The sequence below is a fragment of the Numida meleagris genome, chromosome 13 (assembly GCF_002078875.1).
Source record: "Numida meleagris isolate 19003 breed g44 Domestic line chromosome 13, NumMel1.0, whole genome shotgun sequence".
Classification (NCBI taxonomy): Eukaryota; Metazoa; Chordata; class Aves; order Galliformes; family Numididae; genus Numida; species Numida meleagris.
The window spans coordinates 8,872,871-8,900,447 of record NC_034421.1 but is presented as its reverse complement, the minus strand read 5'-3'; the positions used below and the strand labels follow the sequence as shown (position 1 = coordinate 8,900,447).

At 41.7% G+C, this 27,577-nt stretch overlaps 1 protein-coding gene and 1 long non-coding RNA gene across 7 annotated transcripts; one reads left to right on the top strand and one right to left on the bottom strand.

The window, feature by feature from the left end:
* Nucleotides 446-26,433, bottom strand: C13H16orf52 (chromosome 13 C16orf52 homolog). Of its 5 annotated transcripts, XR_002443200.1 has the most exons (5): nt 26,178-26,433; nt 9,924-10,136; nt 7,579-7,711; nt 6,948-7,043; nt 1,764-1,900 (listed from the first exon to the last, which is right to left on the bottom strand). XR_002443200.1 is itself a non-coding variant. In XM_021411989.1 (3 exons), the coding sequence occupies exons 1-3, from the start codon at nt 26,281-26,283 to the stop codon at nt 1,716-1,718; spliced, it is 504 nt and encodes a 167-aa protein (XP_021267664.1). In that variant the 5' UTR covers nt 26,284-26,425; the 3' UTR covers nt 446-1,715. The 5 variants fall into 5 exon arrangements, 1 of the variants encoding a protein (XP_021267664.1); XR_002443199.1 differs by having other exon boundaries at nt 6,948-7,711; nt 26,178-26,432; XM_021411989.1 differs by lacking the exons at nt 6,948-7,043; nt 7,579-7,711 and having other exon boundaries at nt 446-1,900; nt 26,178-26,425.
* Nucleotides 10,143-26,261, top strand: LOC110406017. Of its 2 annotated transcripts, none has more exons than XR_002443203.1 (4): nt 10,143-14,246; nt 14,945-15,091; nt 15,549-15,594; nt 17,017-26,261. It is a non-coding gene; the product is annotated as an uncharacterized LOC110406017 (long non-coding RNA). The 2 variants fall into 2 exon arrangements; XR_002443204.1 differs by having other exon boundaries at nt 14,945-15,265.

The following is a 27,577-nucleotide window of genomic DNA, read 5'->3' as shown; positions in this document are numbered from 1 at the left end:
GCAGGAACTGATCAGCACAGTTTAAAAGAATTTTGCAGACTGTCTTACCTTCAAACACTTACGGTTATCTGATAAGTGATTATTATGGAAACTGAGGATTATAGTTTAACAACTTCTTTCTCAAATTACACTTTCACTAATGTTTTAGAAGTGTCTATTTAGTAATACAGTTCTAATACGCTCCACAAAACAGTGTTTGAAACATTTTTTTTAAATTTTGTAATGAACCTCAGGTAAGTCATGGATTAACTAGAAAACAGATACTGAGAGTGCAGGCAGCTGGGACACTAACAAAAATTTTACTTTCTGCCAGGTAAATAGAGTAGTAAATTATGACAACACCTATGGAGCCAAATATTTATTTCTGTGTTGAAAAGTAAAACTGCTTTTTTGTGAGGAATATTCACTTTAAATCTGATTGGCCCTTAAATCTGCATTTATAATCATTTTAGCAAACAAGGCATATATTGTTTATACAATTATATTGCTGTTTTTTTTCTTTTTTTTTTTGTAAAGGTGAATGAATAAGTCCATCCATCTTTGCAGTGAAATAGTGTTTGTATTACTTTAAACATTACATTTTACCTGTGCTAGAGAAATGCTATCTACGGTAAACAGCTCTTTGAACATGTATGAATGTTAATGTAACCATGCAGTAGAAAAAGAGACTTTCTGTACAACAGTTGCAAATAATTTAAATAGTGTCAGTTTCCCAAAATTAGGATTTTAAGGTATGACATGATCTCACCTTCTACCCTCATATACAAATAAATTACCATAAAAAGAATTTTAGCTTAACTTAAAATTGCACCTAAAAAGGCATGGGATCGTTTGTACCTATTACAAAAACTGTTAAAATCAAGGGCTGCTACAAAGAATGAGGTAAACTGAAGACTCTCAGCTATGTGGCCTTCAGAGAAATGGCTTTTTTTCTATTGAGTTCTAGTTTTGCACACCACAGTGTTTTGCTAGCAAAGCGTTCTGAGTTCTTTTCCAGGATTTGTGTGTATATACAAATATATACATATATGTGTATATACACACGCACATGTACACACACACTGTATACTGCATCAGCAAAATATATATATATTTATATATATATTTATATAAATATAAGGAAGAAATACCCCTCTAAAACGTTCTTTAGCATTTTTCTACAGCTTATGGGGGGAGGAGGGGATGCATGTCTTCTTGATGGTACATACATTTTAGAGAACGTTTGCTCTATTGGCTTCTTGGTGCAGCAATGAAAGACTGATCCATACTGGTGCCAAAGGCTTTGCTCATGAGAAGGAGGATGTAAAATACTAATCTCCTAATCAGCGAGGCCAGCCTCGCTTGCATTCCTCTGCAACTCTCTGGTCTACCACAAAGTTCATAAATACTTTGACTTCCAAATCATTAGACATTAAAAACTAGAACAGTACAGGATCACGGGGCATTATGCTTCTCAGTGTAAAGCATTCTTCACTAGTTCCTATCACAGTGCAGACCTGACTGCATTAAATATGCTCAGGAGATTAGTCAGCGTTGTCTGTATTTGGTTATGGGAAAGGCTCTCCTTTTTTTCTAATCCAAAGTGCATAGTGAGAAAAAGTCAAAGCATTCCTCTTTTCAGTAAGTGTTTGATAGTCACATCTAGGCATCCTCCTGAGAATGCAATTCTGATGTCTTGCTCTTTTCCAAAATAAAGTCCCGCAGTTCAACATTCATCAGCCAGGTAAACAAACTTTGCCAGCAAATAGAAGTCCAACTATTGTAAAGAAAATGGATAAGACAAACAGTACATACGAAGACCCAACCACTGTGTTATTGGGTAATTTATATGGTTGACCTCCGACTTCATTGATGTAAAATCCTATTGGAAATATTAGGGCTGCCATACAGAATAGAATCACTGCAAAGAAAAGAGAAAAGAAAAAACAGCGTTAGAATAAAAATATTTACCAGTTCATAGAGCAGTACAGAAAAACAAAGTATTTTGAGCAAACTGAAGAGCTGAGATATTCCCATCTCTAACTGGCTTTATATGATTGATAAGGCTCTATCCTGCTTTTAAAAGATCCCAAGAATACTAAAAGATCACCATTTTGATAGTAATTTCTGCTCTGCTCATGGGATCATGAACTGTTTTCACAAAATAAAAGTTTGGAAGATATACTTCTATCACTATTCATGAATGTAGTCAAAGAATTCATTACTCCTCCACTTATTTTAGAAGTCATTTTCCCCAAACCAAGCTAAACTGACATTCAAATTCCCTTTTTATTATCAGAGTTGTCTTCTACCAATTGTAGTCACCCTCTCCCCTTTTTCACAAAAATTCTTTTCCTGGACAAGTTTTGCTAAACATTGCAAACACAGATTGTCATTATGGTTTCTTTCATTAAAATATATCAGTTTCCTAAATTCACGATTGTTTTCTTAAGTAATGAAATCTCCTTACGATCTTCCACTGGAGTGCAAAGAAGGTTTTCTGATTCAATTCAATCTAAGATTCTTAGTGAAAAACATCAAGTTCAAACTTCATGAACTTAAGAGAACCTAGCAATAGGACTTCTTCTTTCACTTGAATAGTTTAATTCAGGTACGTGGTTCGTGCTTACAACCGACCCTGTGTGAATATACAAAAAAAAACCCCAACAAACAACCACAGAATCCCTACTAAGGTCATTCATCAGAATTACTTTATGGATTCCACAGGCCTTCAGATATTAACAGTGGCCAGCACTCCTCACAGCACATTCCAGTACAGAATAGGCAGTGCTGTAATCTTTCCCAGATGAGAACACCAGTGTTCCTGTAAGATACCTCTGGCTAAGTAACCTTATTTAATGGGAACATAGCGATAAACAGACTCGTACTGTCTCTACCAAGGGAATGACTTCGAAATATATATAGCTTCTCTAAGAGGCAAGAGATTCCTCACAATAAAAAAAGATTATCTTTTTAGTGCATATTCAAGACTATAGCATTAGTTAGACATTGTCTTTTCCCCACCCTTTTTCTTCCATCTGCATTAGAACATAGAGTTTTATTTCTACCAGTTAAGTCAACAATTAGTGCCTTACTCTTATTTCACTTCTACGTATTTCAGCTTTCTTTCAAACATTATTCACTGAGTGGAACATCCCTATTTTATATCTGAGGGTCATAGGAGTTGAGCCTATTCTGTTCTCCCACCAACCCTATAAATATTCATACCATCATCTCAGCACAGTTGACATAACCATCTCTCAATCCTCAAAGCGTATATAGAAAACAAGAAAACAAAATTCAGAAAATGCAAGCCAAGCTACAATGCCTCTGCCTGAATAAAACATACTACATACTAATTTATTCAGTCTTCTCTCCCTTAACACAGATTGCTGTTTTTCTTAGTAAGAAATATAGGTACTGTCCTTGTCTCCCCTCTCCACCACTAAGAGAACAAATTCTAGGAATGCTGATCCCTACTTGAGCTTCCCACAATTCAAACTTAAGCAACAGCAAAAAACAATGCAAAATCAAACCAAACCAAACAATCCCTAACGTTGGCAATAGTAATAGCTAGCATCTTAATTGCTGGTTCCTGTGCAAGTCAGCAGCGCTCCAGATGCTACTGTTTCCAAAGGTACCTTAAGCAAATTCAGCAGCTTGCCCATTCTTATCAGGACATCAGGACAGTCTCTACTCTTTCCAGCTGAGGATATGATGGGCTAGAGCGGCTTCAATATTTTGGAATGTAATTTCACTACTGTTCTTCTGACTAGTGCTCCAATTTTTCCAGCTACAGTGTTTCATGGCAATACTAAAAACTTTTTTTTTTTAATGAACGCCATGTTTATAAAAGACAAACTGCTTATCACATATTTTATATCTTAATGCTCAAAACATTGCAATTTGCATAGTACAGGTCCCAGCTTCATGAAAAAACACTCATGTCCTGTAGCAGGGATCAGTTATGAACATGATGAAGCTGAATTCAAGAAATGTCTGTGCAGGATTTGCACAAACAAAACAGGATGGTTTGATCACACGATGCATAACTAACCATCAGCTGTTCTCTGCATTCCTAAACGTACGAAACAGCTTACACATGTCATCAGTCAAATTCTGCTAATATGAGAATCAGCTTCTCCGCTTATACTAAAATACCTAGTGGGGAATAAATAAATAAAAATCAAAATAAAAAAGCATAAGTTGTTCCACTAGAGGGAGCTTGTGTCTTGCTTTTAATAAAACTTCATCAGCAGATTATGGATAAAAAAGTGCACAAGCAAATCTGGCAGCTGCAGTTACTAAGTTCTTGCTCAGTGCTACCTCATTAGGCTATAAAACAATACCAAAGATCCAGAAACCACATATTAAACATTATTTCATGTTAAAGTTTTTAAATACATGGTTATGGGTCCACATAATCCCCTACTGTATAATCAAATCCTTAAAGAATGTTTCCCCTTTTTAAATTGTATCTTAATCAGCAAGTGCTCCAGCTGAGGAGAGAAAGTTCAGGCACGCGTTTCTTGAGCACATCAGTTTAAGTGCAGAAGAGCTTTCCACTGGAATGGACCAGGAAGCAGTGGTTGATAATACGTACTTATTAATACAACACATAATTAGTAACAGCTTCAACAATGCTCTGAGGATGATTCACATTATCATAATTCAACATTTTCTACTACATCCAGTTTGTCTCTGAAGAGCATTCCAGTTATTTACAGAATTGCTGTTATATTTTAACAGTAATGAACTTGTTGGAAATAGCTTGAGGATGCTGAAACTACCACGTGCATTTTTAAGTTAAGACTCCCTTATCACATTCAAGAGCTATACAGCTGGAAAAGTTACAATAGCCTCATGGATAAGGTTGAAGAACAGATCTTTATGTCTCTTTACTAAGCAAGTGCTCTTTGAGGCGTGTTGTACATACATATGTAAACCCACCAGTGCCCAAGGTCTGAGACCTGCTGGTGGCACTGTATTGCCATGGGGAGCACATGCCCAGCGTCTCCTTGCATTTCTGCCTGAGGACAGAAGCGTGCAGATACCTCAATTCTCCCTCAGCTCACAAGAGGAAAAATAAATAAATTCTGCAAATGCAGGCAGTGTGAAGAATGCTGAAACACATCCACATTTCAGAAGTAACCAGAGACCTTTCTTCTTCCAAATAACAATAGCACTATGAAGGCTTCCAAGCAATTTTACTCAGTGTGGTCTGAATTTTTAATCTACTGAAATAGCAAATGAAAAGGAGTTTGCATCAAATTCTTTGTCAGACTAGGAAGCCAAATTATGGCACATTTTTGAGATGATAGTAAGAAAAGACCACATGACAAATGCACTAAAAACAACACCAGAACTAAAGAGAAATTCCAAGAGAGGAAGCACTCAGTTAACTCAGAGTGTATTCTTTAAGAAGGAGAATTGCTGGCTAGAGGGTAGGAATTTCTTATACAAGCTGTAAAACAAATGTATCTGTTTGTATCTGGTAGTATGGATTTCCAGCAACACCTCCAGCAACCCATGAAGAACTTCTCCCTTAAGAGTCTGTTCTTAGAATTTCATGGAAAAACTGCAGAGAAGACAACCATTACAATTTCTATTAACAAAAGTATTTAGTAACAGAACACAATAATTTCTAGTCTACTTCCTGTGGCTGTCAAAAGAGGTCTAGTTCCTTCAATTCTTAAGCTCAAAATTGTTTTGAGCATCCAGTGGCAACAGCTACTAAGAATCCAGGATAAAGTGTATTAAAAAAATGTACTATGGTTCAGAGATGCATGGAACAGTACCAAAACCAGCTTACTTGCCTGCTACCAATTTATGCCATCATATCATGGGGCATAATTAGTGACAAAGCAGTACAGAGTTGGGATAGCAACAGATAGTTAGCTTGAGCGACAGGTAAACGATACCATGCAGTGAAGAGCTGATAGATCTTTGGCTGCCATCAACAGGTGAGGCACAGCTACAAGTTTACAATGCCTTTTACTGAAGATGCACACAAAGACCTGGGGCAGCACAGAAATGAACACCAAGATGGAATCCATACTTCGTTACGTTGTGTGAATTTGACACTATAGTTAACAAGGCTCGCAGAGCAGTGATAGTTTTGACAGTATCTATGCCCAGGGTCACAATACCTATCACATCAGTAGGAATACTGTGACTCTTCAACAACTCTACAAGAAGAACAGGAAATCTTTCGCATTTGCCTTTAGGAAGACTTTCGTCATTCATGTAGCATGGCCTGAAAGACTGAAATCTCCCTCCTACCTACAAAGCTAGTTTGCAGGGAAGCCAAAAAGACAAGTTTCTAAGTAGTAAAATCATCAATGGCTGAGGAAAGACGCAAATGCAATGCTAGTAAATACTCTAAGGTCCATCCCTTCAGAAGTGTAAACAGAAAAGAGGAGTATATATGACAGTAAAATTGTCTTTTGCGTGTCCGTTAGCTAAACAAGACAGAGAAGACCACTCAGCAATAACTTGTATTTAGTAAATGCACTGTTAAAAAGCATCATCCAAGATGACATTATTACAAGCAAAATTTCCAATTAAAAAAGTACATAATGCAGTTAGCTTAAATCTCAACACGATTAAGAAATCAAGGAGAATGTTTTTACTGCTGAGAGAAAAAGTTCTGATTCTTACTTCAGTAGAACTACTCCTTTGTGAGCTTTGCTAGAAACAAAAGGAAAAGCAAGCAGCTTTCTCTGCTGTCATCAGTAGTGCCAACAAAACCTGCTGAGGACAGAGGGATGTGTGTGAAGACTCATTCAGGGACCTATAGATCCCATCTACAGGCATAACCTGGGCAAAATATTTAAGTGAAAATGAGACTGCAACAGAAGCTGAAACCAAGAGCCTGAATATTAAGTCATCACAATCCAAAACAATATCTAAAAATCAATCTAATACTATCTTAATCTTTTAGTTGTAGCAGAAAAACTCTATCCTACCTTTGTTTCTCTTTGAAGGTGTTGGTATAGGCATGCCAAGCAATCAGCACTAGTTTATGACCTGGACTCTTCTTCCCTGAATTATCATACTGTGCTCTGTAAAGTGAGCAAAGGAATGAAGTGCTGAAGATGTTTGCACCAATTTACTCTACAGAATTCTAGCAATCGAGGAAAACATCAAACAGTTCCTTAAGGATCTTTCACATGTTTATCATACATATCAAGAAAAAAGAATCAGAAAGCTCTTTTTCCCTACAGAATATTGTTAAACCAGCTACATGGAGCTGGACTTCCAAGACCTTTCTCTTCCGCAAGGGAGGTCTTCATCTTCTTCCTCAAAAACAGAGGTATTTCAGATAGTCACCTATGGATAAGAATGAGACTTTCTCGTAACTTCTCTGGACTGCATTTCACCACCTTGGACAGAAGGGTAGCTAGAGGGGATCTGCAACAAACTGACTCAACCCATTGGGGTCAAATTCCAGCACGAGCAGGGCAAGAGTGACTTCTTGCCAGACTCTCCTTGCTGCTGGCAGAGTTGCAAGGAAAGGGCTGAGCAAGAGGATTCCTTTGCCGTTAGAGGATTTCATCTAGACCCCCCTTGCATTTGAAGAGAACAGAGCTGCCAGACCCAGAGATGCCTTTAGCAATCCCAGCAGACTTCACTGCCACTTAGGACAGCACATCCTATGTCATGTTCTGAAAGTTCTGCGAGGAGAGTATCTGCTAGCCGCCTGTACTGGGCTGTTGAGTCTTGAAATCACCTGCAGAAGAAATGTAATACAATTATGAAGTTTTCCCTACTCTGTTCTAATGAGTTACCCATGTTTTCATAATACAACTCTCCGCTACTACACAGGAAGGTTCGTGGTAGTCTAAGTTATTTCCACACGTTTACATGCATCCTAATACCAATCTACAAACAGAATATTCATTTGTGTTGCCATACAGTGAACCTCATATCAAGTTCCTGAAAAATAAAGAACTCTGCCTTCCATTCACTTCTTTTCCCAAAGCGACTTTTCTTATGAGTTAAGCAACAGAATTTCCCATCATCATTGTTAATTCAAAGTTCATAGAGCCATATATAGGAGATAAATACCAAAGATGGTGAATTTCAGCAAAAGAGCAATTGTATCTTAATAGAATTGTAAATAATTCTGAGTTGCAAGAGAACAAATTAATGTGCTTCATTATTAAACATCTCGTAACAAAGGTAAGTGTTGAAACAAAGCAGTACCCTTCTATAGTTAAGGCTTCTATTAATGAACCTATTGCAAGCCCAAAGGAATCCACAGGAAAAAAAACCAACAAGTTTTAGGGTATCAGAATTTTTAGATGAAGTAAGCATCAAAGTTGTAGAAAATTAAAGATGCAAGGATTTGATTATTGGAGATATTTTAAAAACATTCAAATAAAAAAAATGAAAATGCAAGCTGTAAATTATGAGATAAAGTCTCAATAAATAAATATTATATAGTACTAAAAAAAAAAAAAAAAAAAAACCAGCAACCCACAAAAAGCCAAATACTTGGTTGAGAACTAAACAGCTTTGAGATCTGCTCACTGCAAGCATCTTCATCTTATAGAGCATTTTGAGTTTAAACCCTTCTGGTGTACATCAGATACACATGAAATATGTATTAATAGACAATGGCAACTAGAAAAGCTGGCATGGAGCATACAACAATACTTATGTCTATTTCAGCCATTCATTGGAAAATGAATGAAAGCCAATCACATGCAGCACTTCAATAACTCCTTTGTCTGCAATAGCTGCACTGCCAATTTAATACGCTACACAGAAAAGTCGTCAGAAGGATGGCTTTGATTGTACAAGTGCCTCAGCAAAGTGCCCCTGCTCAAGTTCAGTGCATTTTTTTTTTTTTTACACACTATTCCCTTCCCCAAACAAGCTTAAATTCATTTATATTAGATGTCACAGAGTTCCATTAAACCTTACTTATGTTTGTATAAACCACAGACTTGCATTTTCTAGTTAGTGTGTACACTGTTGTCATATGTCAACTTAAAAGCACTCAGGTTTTGAATTTTTTCATGCTGTCATCACCACCATTAAGGCACCATCTCACAGCTGGCATAAGCCTGGAACACACATCAAGGAAAAGGAAGTTTCAAAGTCATTTCCTTACTTGTGGGTTAACTGCTTTTCTTTTGCACTGAAGTAGTCATAGCATACATTTCCCTGTGTAGAAACACAGGGCTTCTGGAGTAGGCTCGGCCTTTGCTGTGAGGAATTATGCTGGTGTTCATTCAGCACAAAATGAAGGGAGGCAGAAAAACATTACTGCCATTCCTTCTGCTAAAGCACTGATGCAGGTCACTTATGGGAAGCAAGTCTCAGTGCTGTGAAGCACAGCAGATGCTCTGCAGTGGGCAGTCCTCCCCCACAGCCAACTAGGATGCAGATACCGTGATTAAAATACCCGTTGTGAGCACCAAGCAGGACTCAACCAGCACCAACACTGAATGAGGTATTCAACAGCGATACCTGAAGTAGGGATGGATTTCAGACTGCAGCAAGTCTCAGATGCATCGACTGCTTCCCCTGCATAGTGGAAGTATCCTGTCATCCCATTTGGCTAGAAGTACTGGATACATGGGTGTGGAGAAGGAAGAACGATCCAGGACTGACCTCTTCCTATCTCTGCTCATTTTTGCAGGTCAATGAATGGCATTCCACAAGGCAGGCAAAGGGGTCAGGGCACGTGAGGCCCTGCGTTCTCTCACCTTAGATTCACAGGCTATCAATCTCTCTCAATTATCAGTCACTTAAGATATCGATCCCTCAGTTTTTGAAGAGTTTCCTTTTTCTCTCAGATGCGGTATTTGAAGAGAAAGAATATTTTGTACAGAAAGAGCCCTAAGCACTGTTCCCTGACAACGCTACGTGTTATTTCAGACTCCACCAGTTTATCCTGTGTACAGGTCAACTGTGCAGTTGAGGTCACTTACTTCCAGTGAAAGCTATCCAGCGGGCATATTTAGTAGCTTCTCTTCGCCAGTGGGAAGCCACGAGCAAACCACATGTGACAGTTAGTGAAATGATTCCCATTATGATGAAAAATAACGTAGTGACCCACTCAGGAGGCAGCCGTGGAGGAATACAGGTCCTGTCACGTCCATGGATGGTTTGACACTGTCGCACAAGGCCAACTGTGAGAGCACCTGAAAATACACAGCAGAGAGGCATGTAAACTTTCAAAATCCTCTCTGAGGGGCGCTCAATTGCAAACTGCATCTCAGGTTTGTTCAAAAATAAGGGATTCTTTCTTTGATTAGCCTTAATACGCCTGTCAAAGACAGAGGATAGGAGGGACATGTTTAAAACATCTATCTTCATGATCTTTCATCATACACTCGCATAAATTGAAGTGAGATAGCTACAGGCTGTATCTGGTTGTTGAGTGGTAGTCGAGCTCTAATCAAAATGATAAAGCACTCCTGTGAATCTTGCCACTGCCAGCTGAAGTGGTAGCAGAGTTGTAGAGAGCACCACTCCCTCATCTTTGCAAGATAAAATGCTTTCATAATATAACCAAACAGGATGCAGCTCCCTGAAGTGTCTTTAATTGCCTAATGTCTTCTCCCCTTATCTGTAAATACAGCTTTAAACCTCTAGGTCTCACAGCAGGATCTGCATTTAGTTCACGCTAAGATTTTAAGAATATTTTTCAAAAAAAACAACCATATTTCTTGACAGTAACTGTTAAAGAGGCCCTCTAACCCAGAAGCTTAGGTCAACTATTTTCACAACTAACATGGGTTACTACACTCACCAGCTGGAATATCTATACTGCTACTTGAAAAGATCCTAAGAATAGAACAGGACTCGTAAAGGAACCATATTGTATTGACAAATTGTACCATGCAAACAAAAATAACCTAAGTTGTATTTGGCTCTTGAAGCAGCAAACTGGAATGCAACTAAAGGTTGAGCATAAGATATATCACAACACAGATTCTGTGGCGCAAAATTAGGTATGTTTAATTAAGATCCAAATAGTTCTGATTTAAAATCTATTTCAGTGCTTTTGAGACTGCATAAAACAGCTTTTAGTAGCTTTAATAGTGAAAATCTCTTTTATCTTGAAAAATTTACCTCAATATTAACATTTAAGGTTAAAATCCATTTCTTCCAGTGTCTCTTCTTAAGTCCTATATTTCTCAAATGTGACCCTTCTGAGCTGTTTCCTTAAATAATCACAACTGCCCTTTATCTAAATTAAAAGTCAAAGTCAACAGTGGAAATTAGAGTCAACATCTTCCTCCACAAATTTTGGTAAGTAAATACTGTCGGTAGTTGATCTGTTTAAAACAAAGAAGCAACTCTTTTCCAGAAAGAAGCAAGCTAACCCTTAAAAGAGTAAGCACTCCTACTAAGGGAATACCATGTTACATTAGAGTTAGTGCTTGTGGTACCCTTCCAGAGGATGAGAAGAGCAAAAACATTACTGATTCAATTCTTTTGAAGTGCTCCTGTGACCTCTAGACTACAAACTTTCAGTCCTATTCAAATGTATCATTTTAATTGCATATTCATCAGTTGAAAGATTTGGAGATTAATTTTTAGTTGGAAGTAAAGTCATTAAAAATGTGTCAGTTACAAAACCCACGATTATTAAACTACAAAATTGGCATTTTCTACTCAGCATGTACAGCAGCTGAACCACTGCTGTGCGCCAGGATTGCACACAGCTCAGCCAGAGTTACACAAGCAGCCTCGCCCAGCTCACATACATGCACAGTACAGTTTTACATGGACTGCTTCTCAGCTGCTTTCTGCTATGTTCTCATTTTAAACAAGCTGCCAGAGCAGAAGGGAGATGTGCACGTGGCCCTAAAGGTCAACGTCCCTGAAACACACACACAGCAGAACTTCATACAAAACACTAAGCAGCGTGGGGATAAGGAGGCTATTCAGTGCACTGTCACAGAACAGGAATTTAACTGCAATCACTCTGCAAGACTGAGATTTAACAATTTTACTAATAGCAGTTCCGTCTAAACTGAAGTTCTAAAATAAAGAATGACTTCTGAAAATGTAAAAACTACATAACTCTACCAATAGATGTTTCATGAATTCAGAGACCTCTCCTGAAGACAGCGGCAGTAACTGAACACATCTTAACTTTGACAAAAGCAACACTGTAAAGAACCACTGTGCTGGCCTCTGTTCTATTTTGTGTATTACCTTAAACTACCGAATAGTTGCTGCATTATTGGAAAGAGAAAACGGACTCGTCTTTCAGATTCACTTTGCAGTTTGTACTGAAGATAATTTTCAATTAAAAAGAGCACGTGTAACGTGCCAGATTCAGAGTGGATCAAGGCTAAGCCCAGTAGTGCTTTATCTAGAGAAAACAAAATAACTCCACTTAGAGCTAATGTTTTTAAGAACGAATCTTTTTGCTGTCCACATCTACTCCTCCATGGCTGATTTCCAGCCCCCTCAAAAACAAACCTGCAAATGAAAACAAACAAAAAACCGAACAGGTTAAATCTCCAACCTGTCAGTATGAGCTAGCACCTCTTTGAAAGACGCAATAATAGTTCATAGAATCATAGCATGGAACAGTTGCAAGAAACTACTTAGATTATAGTTTCCTAAATATCACATGTGTTGCCCAAGTGTGTTGTTCTACTCTCTATTTTTTTTTTAATGGGATTTTTAAAGCACCAGCAAATAAACTGCAGCATGTGTTGCTTTGGAGGAACGATAGTGATCTCCACACTTCAGCATTAAGCTTTTGCTAACACATACTCAGAATTGACTCTCAAGTGTGCTTCATGGATTACAAATTTGAAGTAGATACACTCCACATTCAAAGCTTTGAACCTTGAGACTGGTGACTCCTGAGAAGCAAAAGGAGGGCAAAAGAAGGTTTGTGAAGCACTCCCAAAGGTTCCATTGAGGCAGCTAGGAGAAACAACCTCATTACATGCTCATGAATTTCAGGTTTCTGTTCACAATACAGGATATCTCACCTGTGTACTGAGGCAGAAGCAAGTTAAATCTCACAGCTTGCTCCCACAGAAACATCTGCTGAAGGCAGACTCCAAAAGAAGAACGGGTATAAAATGAATCAATGCTTGGTGCCACAGAACCTCCTGCAAGCCAGCTGGGATTACTCTGCTGGACAGGTTCATACCTCTGTAGGCACACACTTTGGTTCCATAAATAAGACTTGACTTTAGTGTAGAAAAGATGTATTTATTTGCCCAGAAATCCGAACAAAAAGTGGGTTTGCATGGTATTCGGTCCCACTCTGAAGCAGACAAGTGAAGACTTGCCAGGCAGCTGCCAACAATCTAACTTGGTACAGAAAAGCTAGGTTAGCCTTAACTGGTCTATCACTGAAAGGAGGGACAGAGTTACTCAACTGGTACAGAAGTTCCACTCCTATTCCTAGGAAGAAAGGTTTTAGTCATTGCTTCAGAATAATGCCAGCATAACTGCTGAAAGATCTAAGCACCCAACACAGCAACAAAACAAGCAGCACAGGAAATGCCAGCAGATAAGGATGCATACGCTCTGTGGCTGCGTAGATGTAGCTGCCCACCCGCACCCCGAGGCTGGCACCAGGTGGCTGCCAGGTGCTGCAGACCAGTCCAGCCTTGCTCAAAATAGAGGAACAAATGTCAGTGAGGCACTCCTTAGTCTTCTATGTTAAATCTATTCCTTAAAGTACCAGGGCACCTTCAGCACATCAGACCACCTTCCACTAGCCACAGTCTGACTATAAGTAGGACTCTGCTTTACATCAGTGAAAGATTTCACGATCATACTCCTACACAACCTCACCCCACTCCTCCAGACCTCCAGTAACACTCACTTTCTGACACTGCAAATTTTTACAGAATCTCTAACAACAAAACTCTTCAACAAATACTCTAAAACTTGGGAGCGTCATCTGTTTAACAATTAAGTTTCATGAAACTGTTGAGAGAAAGAGGGAAAAAGGCCCCAGACAGAAGGAAGGTGAGCCCCAGTGTTTCACATCTGGGCTGCTCCCAGCAACCCCGTGCCAGCATGCTGCTGTGCCATCCCACTCCTGTTTCCGTGGCAACAACAGAGCCACCAAGGAGGCAGCGAACACTGCGCCCAGAAACAAAGAGTGCTGCAGCCCTTCCACTCCCACATCTCTCCAACACTTCTGAATTATTAACAGTGGCACAGTGATGCCACGGCTGGAAAGCAGCAGCTTGACAACAGCTATGCAGATGTTCACCCCTCATCTATTTGATGGTGGGAACGTGCAGGACCAGGCGTGCCAGGTGGGCATGGGAGGGGTGCCAGGGCAGTGCACTGTGGCATATGAAGCAATTAATGTGGTAAAAGCACAACGCACTCCTAATGTGGTAAAGACACTGGTAAGTTTTATGTTTTAGTAATGAGCACAGTACATCGAGCTGCGTTACACGGGCACACTAAAACATTCATAGCTGCTGGTTAGGTAACAGTCACATGCCAGAGAATGACATGTAAAATAAGGGCAGCTCAGTTAAGCCATTCCCTGCAACTTACTGGGCCACAGAGATAAGGACAGGAGGAAATGAAGTTATTCTTGGAAAGTTTGTAAGTTCTGTACAGTTAATAAACTTGAATGGAGAACGGTTCAGAACCATCTGAGAGCAGGAACAGACCGCAGCTGCCTAGGCAGAGCTGCAGCACGCTCCTGGATCCAAGTGGAACCTTCGCAGTCTAAAGTGAATGCAGTGATTTGGTCATGGCAGACTAATTCCCTGCACCAGTGTTTTAAATTAGTTATTATATATATATATATATATATAATACGTACATATAAATTGTATAAATGAAATATTATATACACAAATTGCATAAAAATATATAAAATTATATTATACAGTGTATTAAATTATATATAATACAGTGTTATGAATTAGATTTTATATATATATATACATGTTATGAAAGGGGGAGGAGGGAATGACTTATTTTGTTCTGGGGGAAGTTCTGTGTTCTAGGAACTACTTCCCTGGAAATCCTGCTGCCTGTCCCAAAATCCAGAGAACTGACACTGCCAATCCATCCCTACCACAGCCTCGGAGGTCACTCCAGGATGCATGCAGTCAGTGCTACTTTTTTCAGTACAAACGTGGTGAGAATTCAGGCTCTGTACCCTCTCTTATGAGGAGATCAGTCATGCTGCTAAGTAAGCAATGCAGAAGGTTTGAGGAAAAAGCTATGCCTTTGTGGGATGCTTGTGCTTTCTGGTATGAACTGATGAGGAAAGAAGGACTAACAACATTGGGGAAGACTTCGATTCTAAGAGGTATGCAACAGTCAAACCAAATCACAGGGTCTCTAGGAGAGGTTCCCCTGAAGGATGCCCACAGGTGGAGCTCAGATTTTTTTAATCCAAAAATGATTAGAATATTAGTCTTTTAAAAGAGATATTCAGTTGTCATCTAGATTTTAGACTTCTGACTCGTTAAAATGTTTACAGCCTCAAATAATGCCATCTTCGAGCATTTTGTAAATTATTAACTGCAGTTAACTGCATGTATGTAAGTAACTGTAAGTCAAGTAACACTTTCTTCACATTTTTGCTTCAGTGTAGGACAACACAATATCTGGATCATATCTAAAGAACTATGACAGGTATGTAAGAGGATCAAATATAAGATACGTAGAATCAATAGCCTATTTCCAATCAAGTGTGAGAATACTGTATCTGCTCCCACTCTTACACCAATACTTCCTTTTTTGCGAGGGATGGGGCGTTGTTTGAATATGTGCCACTTCACAGTTACATCACTAAAATATCTTTGATGTTACCACACAAGTACAGTAGCCGGGATGCGGCACAACAGATTGACTCTTCTACTGCACGTCGCTCAGTTAGTAGATTAAGAGGCAATCAGGTTCTGGCTCACTAAGATAAGATTTTGAACGTTAAAGGATGATGTAAAGAAAGGCTTAAAAGAGTAATGGAGGATTAACTGCAAAGGCACAGAATACAGAGGAGTACAAAACAAAGGGATTATGAATTATCATCCCCATCCTTTGTATGCCAGATCGTACGTCTTTGACACACTTTCTCTCTTGCATCATCTAACAGCTGTGGTAATACTGGAAAAGTTTTGGAGCTTCTCACTTTGAAGCAGACCAGTACTGTTTGATCAAGTGACCAGCAGCATGGTCAGTTCAAACACCCAGCAGATATTTATTGGTTCAAAATACACATCTAAAAAGTATTTTTACAATGTTGAAAGATCAGTTTTAATGAAGAACTACATTTACTTGCAAAGTCCTTGCTATATCCAGAGTGCCTCTTTCAAGAGTAATTCTGCAAGGTATGTTATATAAACTGCTATTTCTCCTCTACTCCATTCATTCCCTCAGACTATTCTTTCCTCAAACTGAGTTTGAAATGCACCATTCCTCTTGCACTAGAAATGTAAATGATGTTCCTTTGTTTCAAAAACTAAATGACTTTCTTATAGAAAAACACTAATTCTAGCATTAATATGTAGCTTTGCTAGCTTCAAACAGCTTGGTAGCTGTGATGAACCCATTAACTGAATTCTGTTTAACAACCTAATGTCCAGGCAGTTTATTGGTACCATTTTTGACACTCTTTAGAAATCAAAAGCTTATTCCTGGCTTTTAAACAGAAGTTCTCATTTCAAAATTTTTAAAGGATCAAGATACATTAGCAGAAAAGCCTGCCTTGTTGCTGAACAGCATGTGGAGCCTGAATTGCCTCAGAAGTTTTCAATTCAGAACTGGTACCATGCCTAATTCAAACCAAATCTCCCTCCACAAAAAAGTGTTCTCCCTTCCTCCCCCCTCCTACCACCAGAGAGAAAAAATAAATAAACCAGGGCCCATACACTGGGAAAGATCCTTATGACTGACATGTACTAGAAAAGCATATTACTGCAGACGACAATCTTTAGGATACAGGACATACCACGTTTAAACTGCAGATATTTGGACCAATAAGCAGCAAGCTTATTTCTGAACTCCAGCATACAAGACTTCAATGCCAGGTCTTTATTTACATTGTCTGTTTTAAAGAGATGAACCACCACACACTGAGTTATCCTCAGGCCAAAACGCAGGAACAACTCTCCCGAGGACATAACAAAGGCTCTGCGTGTTCTCATGTGTCGCTGTCAAGAAATCTGCCCACGCTGAAGGTGTTCTTTCCAACTTCAGAAGACAGCATTAATTAAATGTTGGTAAACAGAATCTGTAGTAAGCAGCATCCTTCTGGTTGTTGCTTTTCTTACACTATAAGCGTTTGCACGATAGGGCAGTACCATCAGTGAAGACTACCAGCTTTAGTTGCTGAAGTGGCAAGAGACTGGCAGAGAGAACTTGCTCTGCTTTAAAGCAAACAAGAAATGTAAGACTTTAATTTAAAAAAATAAACAAAAATAAATCTGTAGCTATTTCCATTCTTCCCCCAATCAAAATAAGACTACTGAAAGATGACAAAATTCAGTGCCTAAAAAAAGAAAGATCAAAGGCAGTGTCAATATTTAAAAGGGTTTTTTTCTAGTCAGCTTCACCAGTTTTATGCCATGTGCTCAGCAGAAAGCCAGAAGCTATGACACCTCCTGCTGTTCCACCACTTAACATCCAACAAGCTTGTGTTGCTTTTGTTGTTTTTAACGAAGTAATATTTGGCTTCTGACAGAGCCATGAAGAGCCGCTCCTCCACCCAACAGTCCGCAGTGCCGCCCCGACCTCAGAAGCACCCGCTCCCCACGACACAGACACACGCATCCCTCAGACCTGGCCAGAGCCATGAGGTGACCGGAATGGTTGGCAATGGCAGCACCAGGGTCTGCCGCGTGCTACAGACACAGCCAGCGTCAACACAAATTCCAGATCTTCACATTTCAGTGGATCACCTTCCTCACAGTGTCCTCCGCTGACCTGTTCATGGGTTGATTACAACTGGAGAGTGAGGCTGTTGGTTTTTAACTCCTCCTGTGTATCTTGAAGTACCATTTCACCAAGCCTTGTGAGTTTGGGACTTCATGGATGTGCATCCAAGTGGATCAGAACAGATGCACAACAGTCCCCAAATCACACCAAGTGAAGTATCCTACTGCTTTCTTCATTCACAAAGAAGAAATACCTGCCAACCTTCTTGTTCACAATCTAAAGCAATTTCTCTGGCCTGGTGACAATGGCATTGAAGGAGGGGCAGAAAATCCAAGTTCAGGCCCTGCTCTCAAGCACATTTCAACAAATGAAATTCAGAAGGAATAAGGATCGTTTTCCTCTGTCAGCCATAGCTGCTGTGCTATGCGCCCATCTCAGCTTGTGCCACATAAGCTCCAAGAACACCCACTGATGGGGCTCCTCCATGCCCTCAGGAACCACTGAGCGGCGTACAGTGAAAAGAGAAGTGCAGAAACGTCTTTTAGTATTAGAAGCCTATCTTCAAATGTTAGGAGTCTGTTCTGCAGACACCCTGTATAAACCCCTTAGGCGCTCCAGTGCTTTCTGACAGCTCAGCCTACGCATCTCCCGGTCCACTGCTGAGAGCACATTTTAGGCCCAGGTTGCCCTAGAGTACAACAGATCTTGCTGAATAAATAACAAAATAGTAAAAACAAACAACAACAAAAACAAACAGTGTACTAATTAACTGGTGGCACCTTCTATAAATCACATAACTCACGGCTGGATTGTACTTGGACCAGCAAGAGGACATGGACTAAGGATGCTCTGCAGGCAGTAGTACCCTGTATTAGAGCAAGCAGTGTAACTGGAGAAACCAGGCACAACTCTGGTCTTGCAAGGCCTTCCTCAGACACACAAGTTCAATCTATTCTACTAACTGGGAATATAAAAGATACTGCTGCCATCTAGATTTGTTTTATTCTGTAAGGCACCTTTGCTAAGAATGGCAGTTAAGTGTCCCAAAACATGCGATGGGCTGATGGTTGGTCTAGATGATCCTAGTGGTCTTTTCCAACCTTGACCATTCTATGAAAACATATTTCCTTGCAACAAAGTCAAACTGCACGTAAAATAAAGTCTAACCTTATTTTTTACTCCTAAAGGCACTTTTTAACTGTTGCCAAATCTGCATATTACACGCTTGTAGCATCTGGCAATACAGATTAAACTGCATTTTAAACAGAGATCAGGTACAGGTCCAATGAAGAACTTATTCTCTATGAATAATGCTTCATGTGCTGAAGCACAGACTGACAAATAGCTTAACTACACACAATCCACCCTCAAGGGCAGCCAGCACAGTTTCCTAGCTGATTAACATTCTAAATTCCCCCAATATAAATGGTAGCGTTAATTTCTCAGGCAAGTAAAACAAAACAAAAAAAATACTTCTTTTGCAGTAATAATTCTCAAATTTAGGCTTTTGTTCATTGTTCCCACCACAAGAAAAGCATTAATAACAAAGGAGAATAGAAAGGCAGGGAATATATTCAGGGTTTTATTTTCTTATCCCTTTTCCCACAGCACATCCTTGTCTCAGAAGCCTGCTCAATGGAAGCCTGGATTATTCAGGCAATGAGAGGGTGCTGCCTGCCTGGTGGTGACACGTTCTCTCTTACCACAAATCAGCACCTACAAACACAGACTGCAAGAGTCTGGAGATGTTTTTGATAGAATAGGAGAAGACAGACGACTTCCTGCACAAGTGGGACCAGTCTTCAAGGGCAATCCAACGTTATACAGTGCTCCACAAAGTGTATCTATTCACATGCTGCCATTCACATACAGCTGCTACACTGATACTCCAACAGAAAACTCTTTCCCTTTAGATTCTGTATAAACAGACAAAAAATGCCCATCTTTGTCATTAACTCCACCACACTGAATGCACACAGAGCATGTTTATTTCAGATTATATTGGGCATAAGACAACAGACTCCTGTTTGTCAAACTCCTGCTTCCAGCCTTTACTCCATTTTACCTTTTTATTTCACATTTTTCATGCAGTAAGCTTCAGGGCGCTTTTTGCAACTGCTGAGTGATCCAATAACATTCCACTGAAATAATGTTTCCTGCACAATCTTGTTGCATAAAGTCGAACTAAACGTGGGTTTAAAAAACAAAGTGAAACACGCTTCTTCCCATACAAGTTTCTGTAGTGGAGAACTACATCATTAACACATTAAGGTGCACGATTAGTTTCAGAACAGAATTCAACCTAAGAAGTCCTTTCTTCACCCTTGTGATGTCTCTCCCTGCACAATGCTCCTCGCACCACCAGGCCCAGCAGCATTTTCCCCTGCACTACAAAGGCAAACTCCTTGACTTCACCGCCCACAAACACGGCCATCTGATTATTCGACTATTGGGAATACCAAACTCAGAGGCAGCTCAGCCCTACTAGCGAGTTCCCCAGTATCTACACAAAGAATTGCTCATGGGCAAGTTCAAGATGTCATGTAAATTCTATTTGGCTAAAAAAAATTAAACCAAAGTGGATTATTAGTCATTACACCTCAGAAGACTGTCATCCTTAATGATCCCAAAGTGCTTTGTAAATTAAGGCCCAGAACTGCACCTACCGTGAGGCTCCTGGGTAGCAGCCAGCTGTTCTGCCCACGCTGTGCGCACGGAGTGCTGCCTCTGTTCCTGCTGCAGCTCCCTGAAGGCTGCTGAAACCTCCAGCACGGAGCGTCTCAGTTCACCCCAAGGACACAGACACAAGGCACTAAGCACACCTTGCTTAAAGAGAGGCACTGGACTCCACATGCTCTGTGGAGCTCTGGAACTCCAACCAGTGTTTCAGTGCAGTGAGTGCCTCCTATTTGATCAGCTCGCCCTGCAGACAAACCAGCACAACCACACCGTGTGTCCGACGGTACCCACGAGAGCCCACATTTTTACTGTCAATTCTAATGACGAGATTTTAAAAAACATACAAACAAGATAATGTGTAAGCAGGAAATTAAATGCATTGAAATAAGAAGAAACCAAGAGCTTCACTCTGAGAAAGGATCTAACCTACAACTGTTAATTCCATACCCACTCCCACGGAATTCAGCAAATGTCACGTACCACTCAAACGCTCCGGCATGTTTTCCCCTCTCCTTAAAACAGGCACATGCTCTGCACAGATCCTCTTCTTGGCCATATCTCCAGCTTTTCAGATCTGTGCATATCCCCATCAGTCAGAGATTAGGGAAGAAAACTGAGACTGAGAAGGGCAACTGAAGAACACAAAAGGGGATTGCAGCAAAGTTACCAGAGAAATGCATTCCCTGCATATTGCCCCCAGTAGGAGACTGTCCATTAAGAAAAATGTCATCATAGTGAATTATAACAACTCATAATTAAGCAACTCCACATTCATTTTAAAATGTGAAGATTTATAAACTGTGAATTTGTAATAATTCATCATTCTCCCATATTACTTTGTACAAGAATACTGTATTTGTCCCACCACACTACAAACATCATTGTGCATTTGATTCAAAAGCAGTGCACAACCTCTACACAGGTTCCTGCTCCTTTTCAGCCATGAATTACTTCAGTTACCTTTTTCTGAAATACACAGGTGTGGGCAATATCTGGAAACAGACACTAGAACTAGCTGGAGAACTCCCACATACGATGTAAATCCTAATCAATATATTGGAGCAGGCAAGAAAAGTTAGTTCTCTCTACTTTGCTTCAAGACTAACAAAAAAAGCATGTAGGAATAATCTGAGTTTGTGAAGTACCTATTAAAAAAAGTAGGTCAGGCTTAAAAGTTTGACCTACTGATCTTTGCTTTGGCAAAAGTACAAATTGAGTTTACATAATGCTGCTTACATCATAAGTGCTGGCTGGAAACTAAGCAAAACAACTGCTTTTAATAAGCCTAAGTCATTAACATGATTCTGTTTTTCGGCTTTCAGAGTTTTAAATCCCTGATTGGCAGTACATACTATTGAAGCCTTACTTTTAAGATTCATATTTTAAGTGACGCTTCTGTTAATCCCGCTGTCGTATCACATCAATGAATGTAGTAAGCATGCCTGAAAGCAGCTCTAAGTTGATTTAAACAAACCATTACTATTATTAGAGAAACACAGACACATCCAAAGCTTCAGCAATGCATCTTTCCCACAGTTTGCGCCGTTCATAAGGCAGATTTACAACAATGTGCTTCTTGAGGGAAGCACAGGGCAGACCAAGGCCCGCATCCACACACACTGAATGTAATCTGGTTCTACAGAGACTGCACACACGGCTGTAAGAAGAACACATCAAAGAAAAACTTATTCTAAATACCTGAAACTCAAGTACTCTACCTAAAATGCCTACTATCATAAAGAGAGAAATGCAGTAGCAGTTATTCTTAGATTTTCCCCCTGTTTAATAAAGTAAAACTGTGATAGGAAACCAAGGTTTTAAATAATAAAATCAAAGCTTTGATTCTAAATTCTCACCAATCTCGTGACGAAGAATAGCATCTCTGTTCCACTGAGAGCACTACCATGACAACTTTCCAGCACCCACCCTCAGCCATGCCAGGTGCTAGGGTTGGAAGGAAAACACAGGTTACTGGTTCCCAGACACCTACTCCTTAAACTACGTGTTTCTTACCTAGTTCTTCAACGCTCATTAGAGACTGAGTAATTGAACAGGACTTGGGGAGACACAAACTAACGGTTTTATACATTCACACTAATGGGAAAACAAGACATTCACCCAACAGAAGTAGTATTCAGTTGCATGGTAAAAAGCAAATATAAAACTCAGTTCCTCTCTGGACAAAACCAGGCAGCTCTCTCCTCCCTGCTCTGGCAGGCTCAAGTCACCAGGCTGACACAGCACTCTTTTATGAGATTCTTCCTACACATAAAATAGTTCCATATGTTTAAAAGCTGAGTGGTTGAGCAAGCACAAAGTTAATTCATTACAACAATGCCTTACTACTAGCTTTTCTTGTGCCTTAAGGCCTGGTCAGTGGCAGAATCCCAAGACAGCACACATCCTCTGCTCTCTGAGATTTTGACATTGCTTGGAAGACATCTAGCTGCCAAGGGGAATGGATGGAGATCCTAAGGATGTTGGGGCCACTCCCAGCAGGGGTACACCACTTACAGACAGCTCTTGTTACAGTATTCAGGCCTTGGGTTTCTACATTCTTTGCCGGTCCTTACTAGTTCCTACGCAGTTTGTGCGGCTCTTCTGTGGGTGTTCTTAGAGGCACCGAAACCTTGGGGCTTGCCGCCCTGCTCAGCAGCGTGCCAGAGCACTGCCTCTGCCTGCTTACCCACTTGGGCACCCAAAGGAAAACACGTTCTGGGACATGATAGCCAAGAACCTGATTTTAAACTCATCTGATGTTCACAATGGCTTTGCAGATCACTTTTTAGCGAGCACTAATGTCACTCAACCCTGCATAGTGGTGCGCACACGGAGTGGGCATAAGATTTTACTCTGTGTCACTGTGATGTATGTATCAACGTAAGAGGATGCAATAAATATTTGCTTTACATGTAATCCACCAGAACTTAGCATGCTTAAATTCTGACATCCAGTTGTATTTACTCACTGCTACAGAAAAGGTACGCTTTGTACTATAAGTTGGAATCAAATGAACCACCTTGCTCCATAGGAAGGGATAACTAAGGCACACAAACAAGTTGATAGCATAGCTTTCTGAAGAGGGGATTATTTGATAAATTCTCCTGCTGAATTATTCGACCCAAAGCATTCCAAATCGTCAACCCCCCAACACATACCATGTCTCATTTCAACTGTGCTACTAGTCGTGTCTTCTGCCTACAAAAGGACCGAGCGCTGCTGCTGGAATAACTTGTAACCCCCTTCCTCCCATACTGAAGACAAAACATCAAAACCATGAAAGACCATCCCACACAGAAAGGGAAAACACACCATCAGCTTTCCAAGTTCATTGGAGAAGCATATAGCTACAGGAGCAAAATTCATTACTACTGAAATGAGTGGGAGTTTAGGCACTGACTTAAGTTACAGCCAACTCTGCCCTTATTTCTCACACAGAATACCACCTTAAGGATAAAAGGATGTCAGCGAAGGAATACTGAGGCTCCCAGATGGAAGTTCACCACTGTTACACAAGAGGTGTAACTAAACCTCACTGAGAGCTCCATGAGAGAAAAACCTATTTAATTTTCAACTTTCCTTTACAATCTCAAAGATGTATGAAATACCTGAAACCAAAACAAGGAATGAGTCTTGCAAAAATATGTGGAGGAAAAGCACCAAAGACTTGGATCCACTTCCATGGAGGTGTATTTCCTCTCTGGTCCGATAAGCATCTGAAACCTTCAGTGCTCTCCATGGCACTCATTTCCTCATAATTACAGTGCTGGAGAGGAATTTTTACAGCCAACAGTTTTCAACTGACTATAAAGCTGCCTGTAAGGGTAAGACTTGGGAGGCACATCAGTGCTTCCCCCATACTGTTCTCCTGAGAACATAAGCTCCTTTAAATAAAACATTTAAAGCAATCTACATTTTTCAGAAAAAAAAAAACATTAAAGCAGCTAATTTGCTTTGATATCCCATTTAGCAGAAAATCACCAGCACCACTGGAGTATGATGTACATATCGCTTAGCATTTACACCAGAATGGATTTTTCTCCTGGAACCTAAGCCCAGGTTTCCAATCTCAACGGCTGTAGAGGGCTGTGAAGAAGCCACTGCAGCGCCGTGTCCCCAGATCTGCTGACGGCTCTGCCCTGCGCAGTCCCCAAGCAGCTGCAGCACTGAGGCCAGGCTGCTCCGTGCCGCCTTCCGGACTGAGGGCAGCTTACTACAGGAAGTCCTTCAGCGAACGGGCATCCCTGCGATTCCTTCCAGTTTGGGTAAAAGGTTCCCTTCAGCAGCTCCAAGCACTGGGAATGCACGTTCACACTGCTTCCAGCCAGAGATCTTAGAGTAGAGCACACCAAATCCCACACTGATAAAGATCCACAAAACAGCCATTAAGGAAGCCACTGTACGACAGCTACCTCTCCTTCGTGATTTCAAAGAGCCAACAATGTGTTTGGCTTCAAAAGACAGCAATAAAATAAGCCGTTGGTCTGTCAAAACGTTACTTGAAAAGTGCCGCAGAAAAATCCACATAGGTTTCATGTTTGCCAGTCTAATTGCAGGTAAACCTGTCTGCAATCCCCAAAACTGTGCAAGATAGGGATGGCAGACAATTCTCAAGCAACCACCCATCAAGTAACTGAGAACTCATGATTTCTAGGTACGCTATATCAAGTAGTTGTTTTTGTATTATAAATAGACATTAAACATTTTTCTTTAACAGAGATATTAATGGCCTGTGTTTAGTTCCCCACGAGCAATTTTTTCAAGATAGGTTTTATTATCTCATCACTGGATAGGCAGAGAGGAGCCAATGTCTTACACACAGAGTAGGACCCATGAACATGGGGAAGGGCTTAGGACAGACACACCTGGCTGGTTACAGTGAGGGTTACTGTACGTCACCGTCAGTGCCAGCAGAAGGGCTCCCTAGCACAGCACAGCGCTGGGGGCATGTAAGAGGAGAGAACCAACAGCTCCCCAGGGCCACAGGCACGAAGATTGCCACAGTCAGCGACAGGGGAACAGGGACGTGCCCAGGGGAGTCCTGAACGCTGCTCTTGGTGAGGTGACTCTTCCTGTCCTCGAGCAGGAACAGGTTCCAGGCCGGACTGACAGAAACAATGCGGCCAAACCGTAAGGATAAAGACAGTGTGGTCAGAGGGAATGCCCTGCCACCAGCCTCTGTGTGCCGACGCTTTAAATACTCCATCAGAGTAAAGGAAACACGACTTCACTCAGAATAGTTCAGTCCTCTTATGGAAGCTGAGCATCAGGCAAGGGGCAAGGCAGACGGTGGAAGTTTTTAAAACACTGCGCACGCACTTAGGACAGCAGCTTTCACCCCAGAGCCTCTTTGCTCTGCCCTGTACCCGTGCATGCTCGGAAGCACGGACGGGTCGGGGCGGCGGGACCATCCAGCCCCGCGCAGCCCTCCCCCCGCCCGCTGCTCGCAGCGCGCCCTTAGCAACAGGCGGCGGTGAGCAGCTACCGACAACGTCAGCGCAGGCACGAAAACCTCTCGTTCTTTTAAAGAAAAGTAGCGTCCGGCTCTGCAACGAAAGCCCTCGGCAGCCCGCCTCAGCAGCTGACAGCCGAGGGCCGCCGCCGGCCCCGCCCCGCGGCACCACGGCCCCGCTCCGCGCCCGCCCGCCCCGCCGCAGCCTCACCCGCGGACTCGCCGGTGTTGATCCAGTCGGGGTTGGCCAGGCTGGCGATGGCGAAGATGTCCGCGGCCAGGAAGAGGCATCCTGAGATGATGGTCAGTTTGTCCATCTCCTCCGGCCGCCGCCCGGCTCCCGCGGCGGGCCCGGGCCGGGGCGCCTCACAGCCGCGGCTCCATGGGCCCCGCGCTCCCCTCGGCGGCGGCGCCAGGAACGGCCCCGCACGGAGCCGGAAGCGAACCCGGCGGGAGGGGGAGCGGCGGTGACTCCGGAAGGGAAACGCACCGCGCCCCGCGAGGCCCCGGGGGGCGGGAGGCGGGAAGGGGCGGGGCCCGCGGCTGACCATCCTCGGCTCCGGCGCGGGGCGGAGCGCGGTGCTTTCCCAGGTGCCGGTTGCGGGCACGTGTGCGATTTTGGCTGGGGAGAAGCATCCCTCCGGCGTGAAAACTAAATACTTGATTCAAATCAAATGCAGTACTCCGCTCAACAGCGAAAATCCTGCCTTCGTCACGGGGAAGGAAAAGAAAAGGCAGTCTGCTTCCGCTGCCTTCTCCGTTTTGCAGTTCAGCCAAGCTGACGAATCCCGTGTTCACACTGATACACTTTCAGCCCGATTCCCTATAGGCATTCTGCGCTGCCCTTCACAGCCCGGTCCAAATCTTGGCTGCAGCCACGGCAAAGGCGACCGAGAACCCCGCTGCTGACCCCGCGACGTTTATTTCTTGGAGGAGACACTGGGATAGCGGCACCTGTACTACACTGCGTGCACTGCGCGTTTTAACGGAGCGCATCGGTTCAGCAAGTTCTGAAGAAGACGAGCACAGCCCCTCCCTCAGCGCAGCAGGGAGCCAACCAGGCTGCTGGAAATGGAGGAATGAACCCACTCTGCAAATACGGCTATGAAAAATCCCCTTTGATAGAAACCCAGATCCTTCCCAGCTCCTCGCTTCTGTCGCTCGGTACTCTACCCTCCACCTCCCTTTAACCTATCACCATTTGCAATGAACATTTATGTAACAGCAGTATTGCTTTCTTTCCTCCCTCGGTAAAATGTGTGACTCTAAGAAAACCGCTTCACTGACTTTTTTTCAGTATTGTTATTATGATTTTTCAGCAGCAACTCAGCAGGCAACACATAGCCAGAGGGGCACTTAAGGATGAGGGACTGAGCCATTCAGACAGCTGAGAACAGCTACAGCCCCTGGTAAATGTCTCCTTAAACACTTCATTGAATAACACATTGAATACAATTGAATAACAGTTTAAACTATTTAAGTTTTCCCCTCACTATTCACAGGGCAGTTGCCAGCATTGGAAAACATTGCTTAACGCAGACAGGCTACAGAATTAAAGGCAAACACTGGGATGGAGGAACGAGGATTAGGTCTCACATCTGTACAGAGCAG

Coding starts and splice junctions, on each gene's coding strand:
- C13H16orf52 (XM_021411989.1), bottom strand. CDS start 26,283: ATGGACAAACTGACCATCATCTCAGGATGCCTCTTCCTGGCCGCGGAC. Junction 10,137..26,177: donor CAACACCGGCGAGTCCGCGG/GTGAGGCTGCGG, acceptor GTGTATTTTCAG/GTGCTCTCACAGTTGGCCTT. Junction 1,901..9,923: donor CTGGATAGCTTTCACTGGAA/GTAAGTGACCTC, acceptor TTTTCTTTGCAG/TGATTCTATTCTGTATGGCA.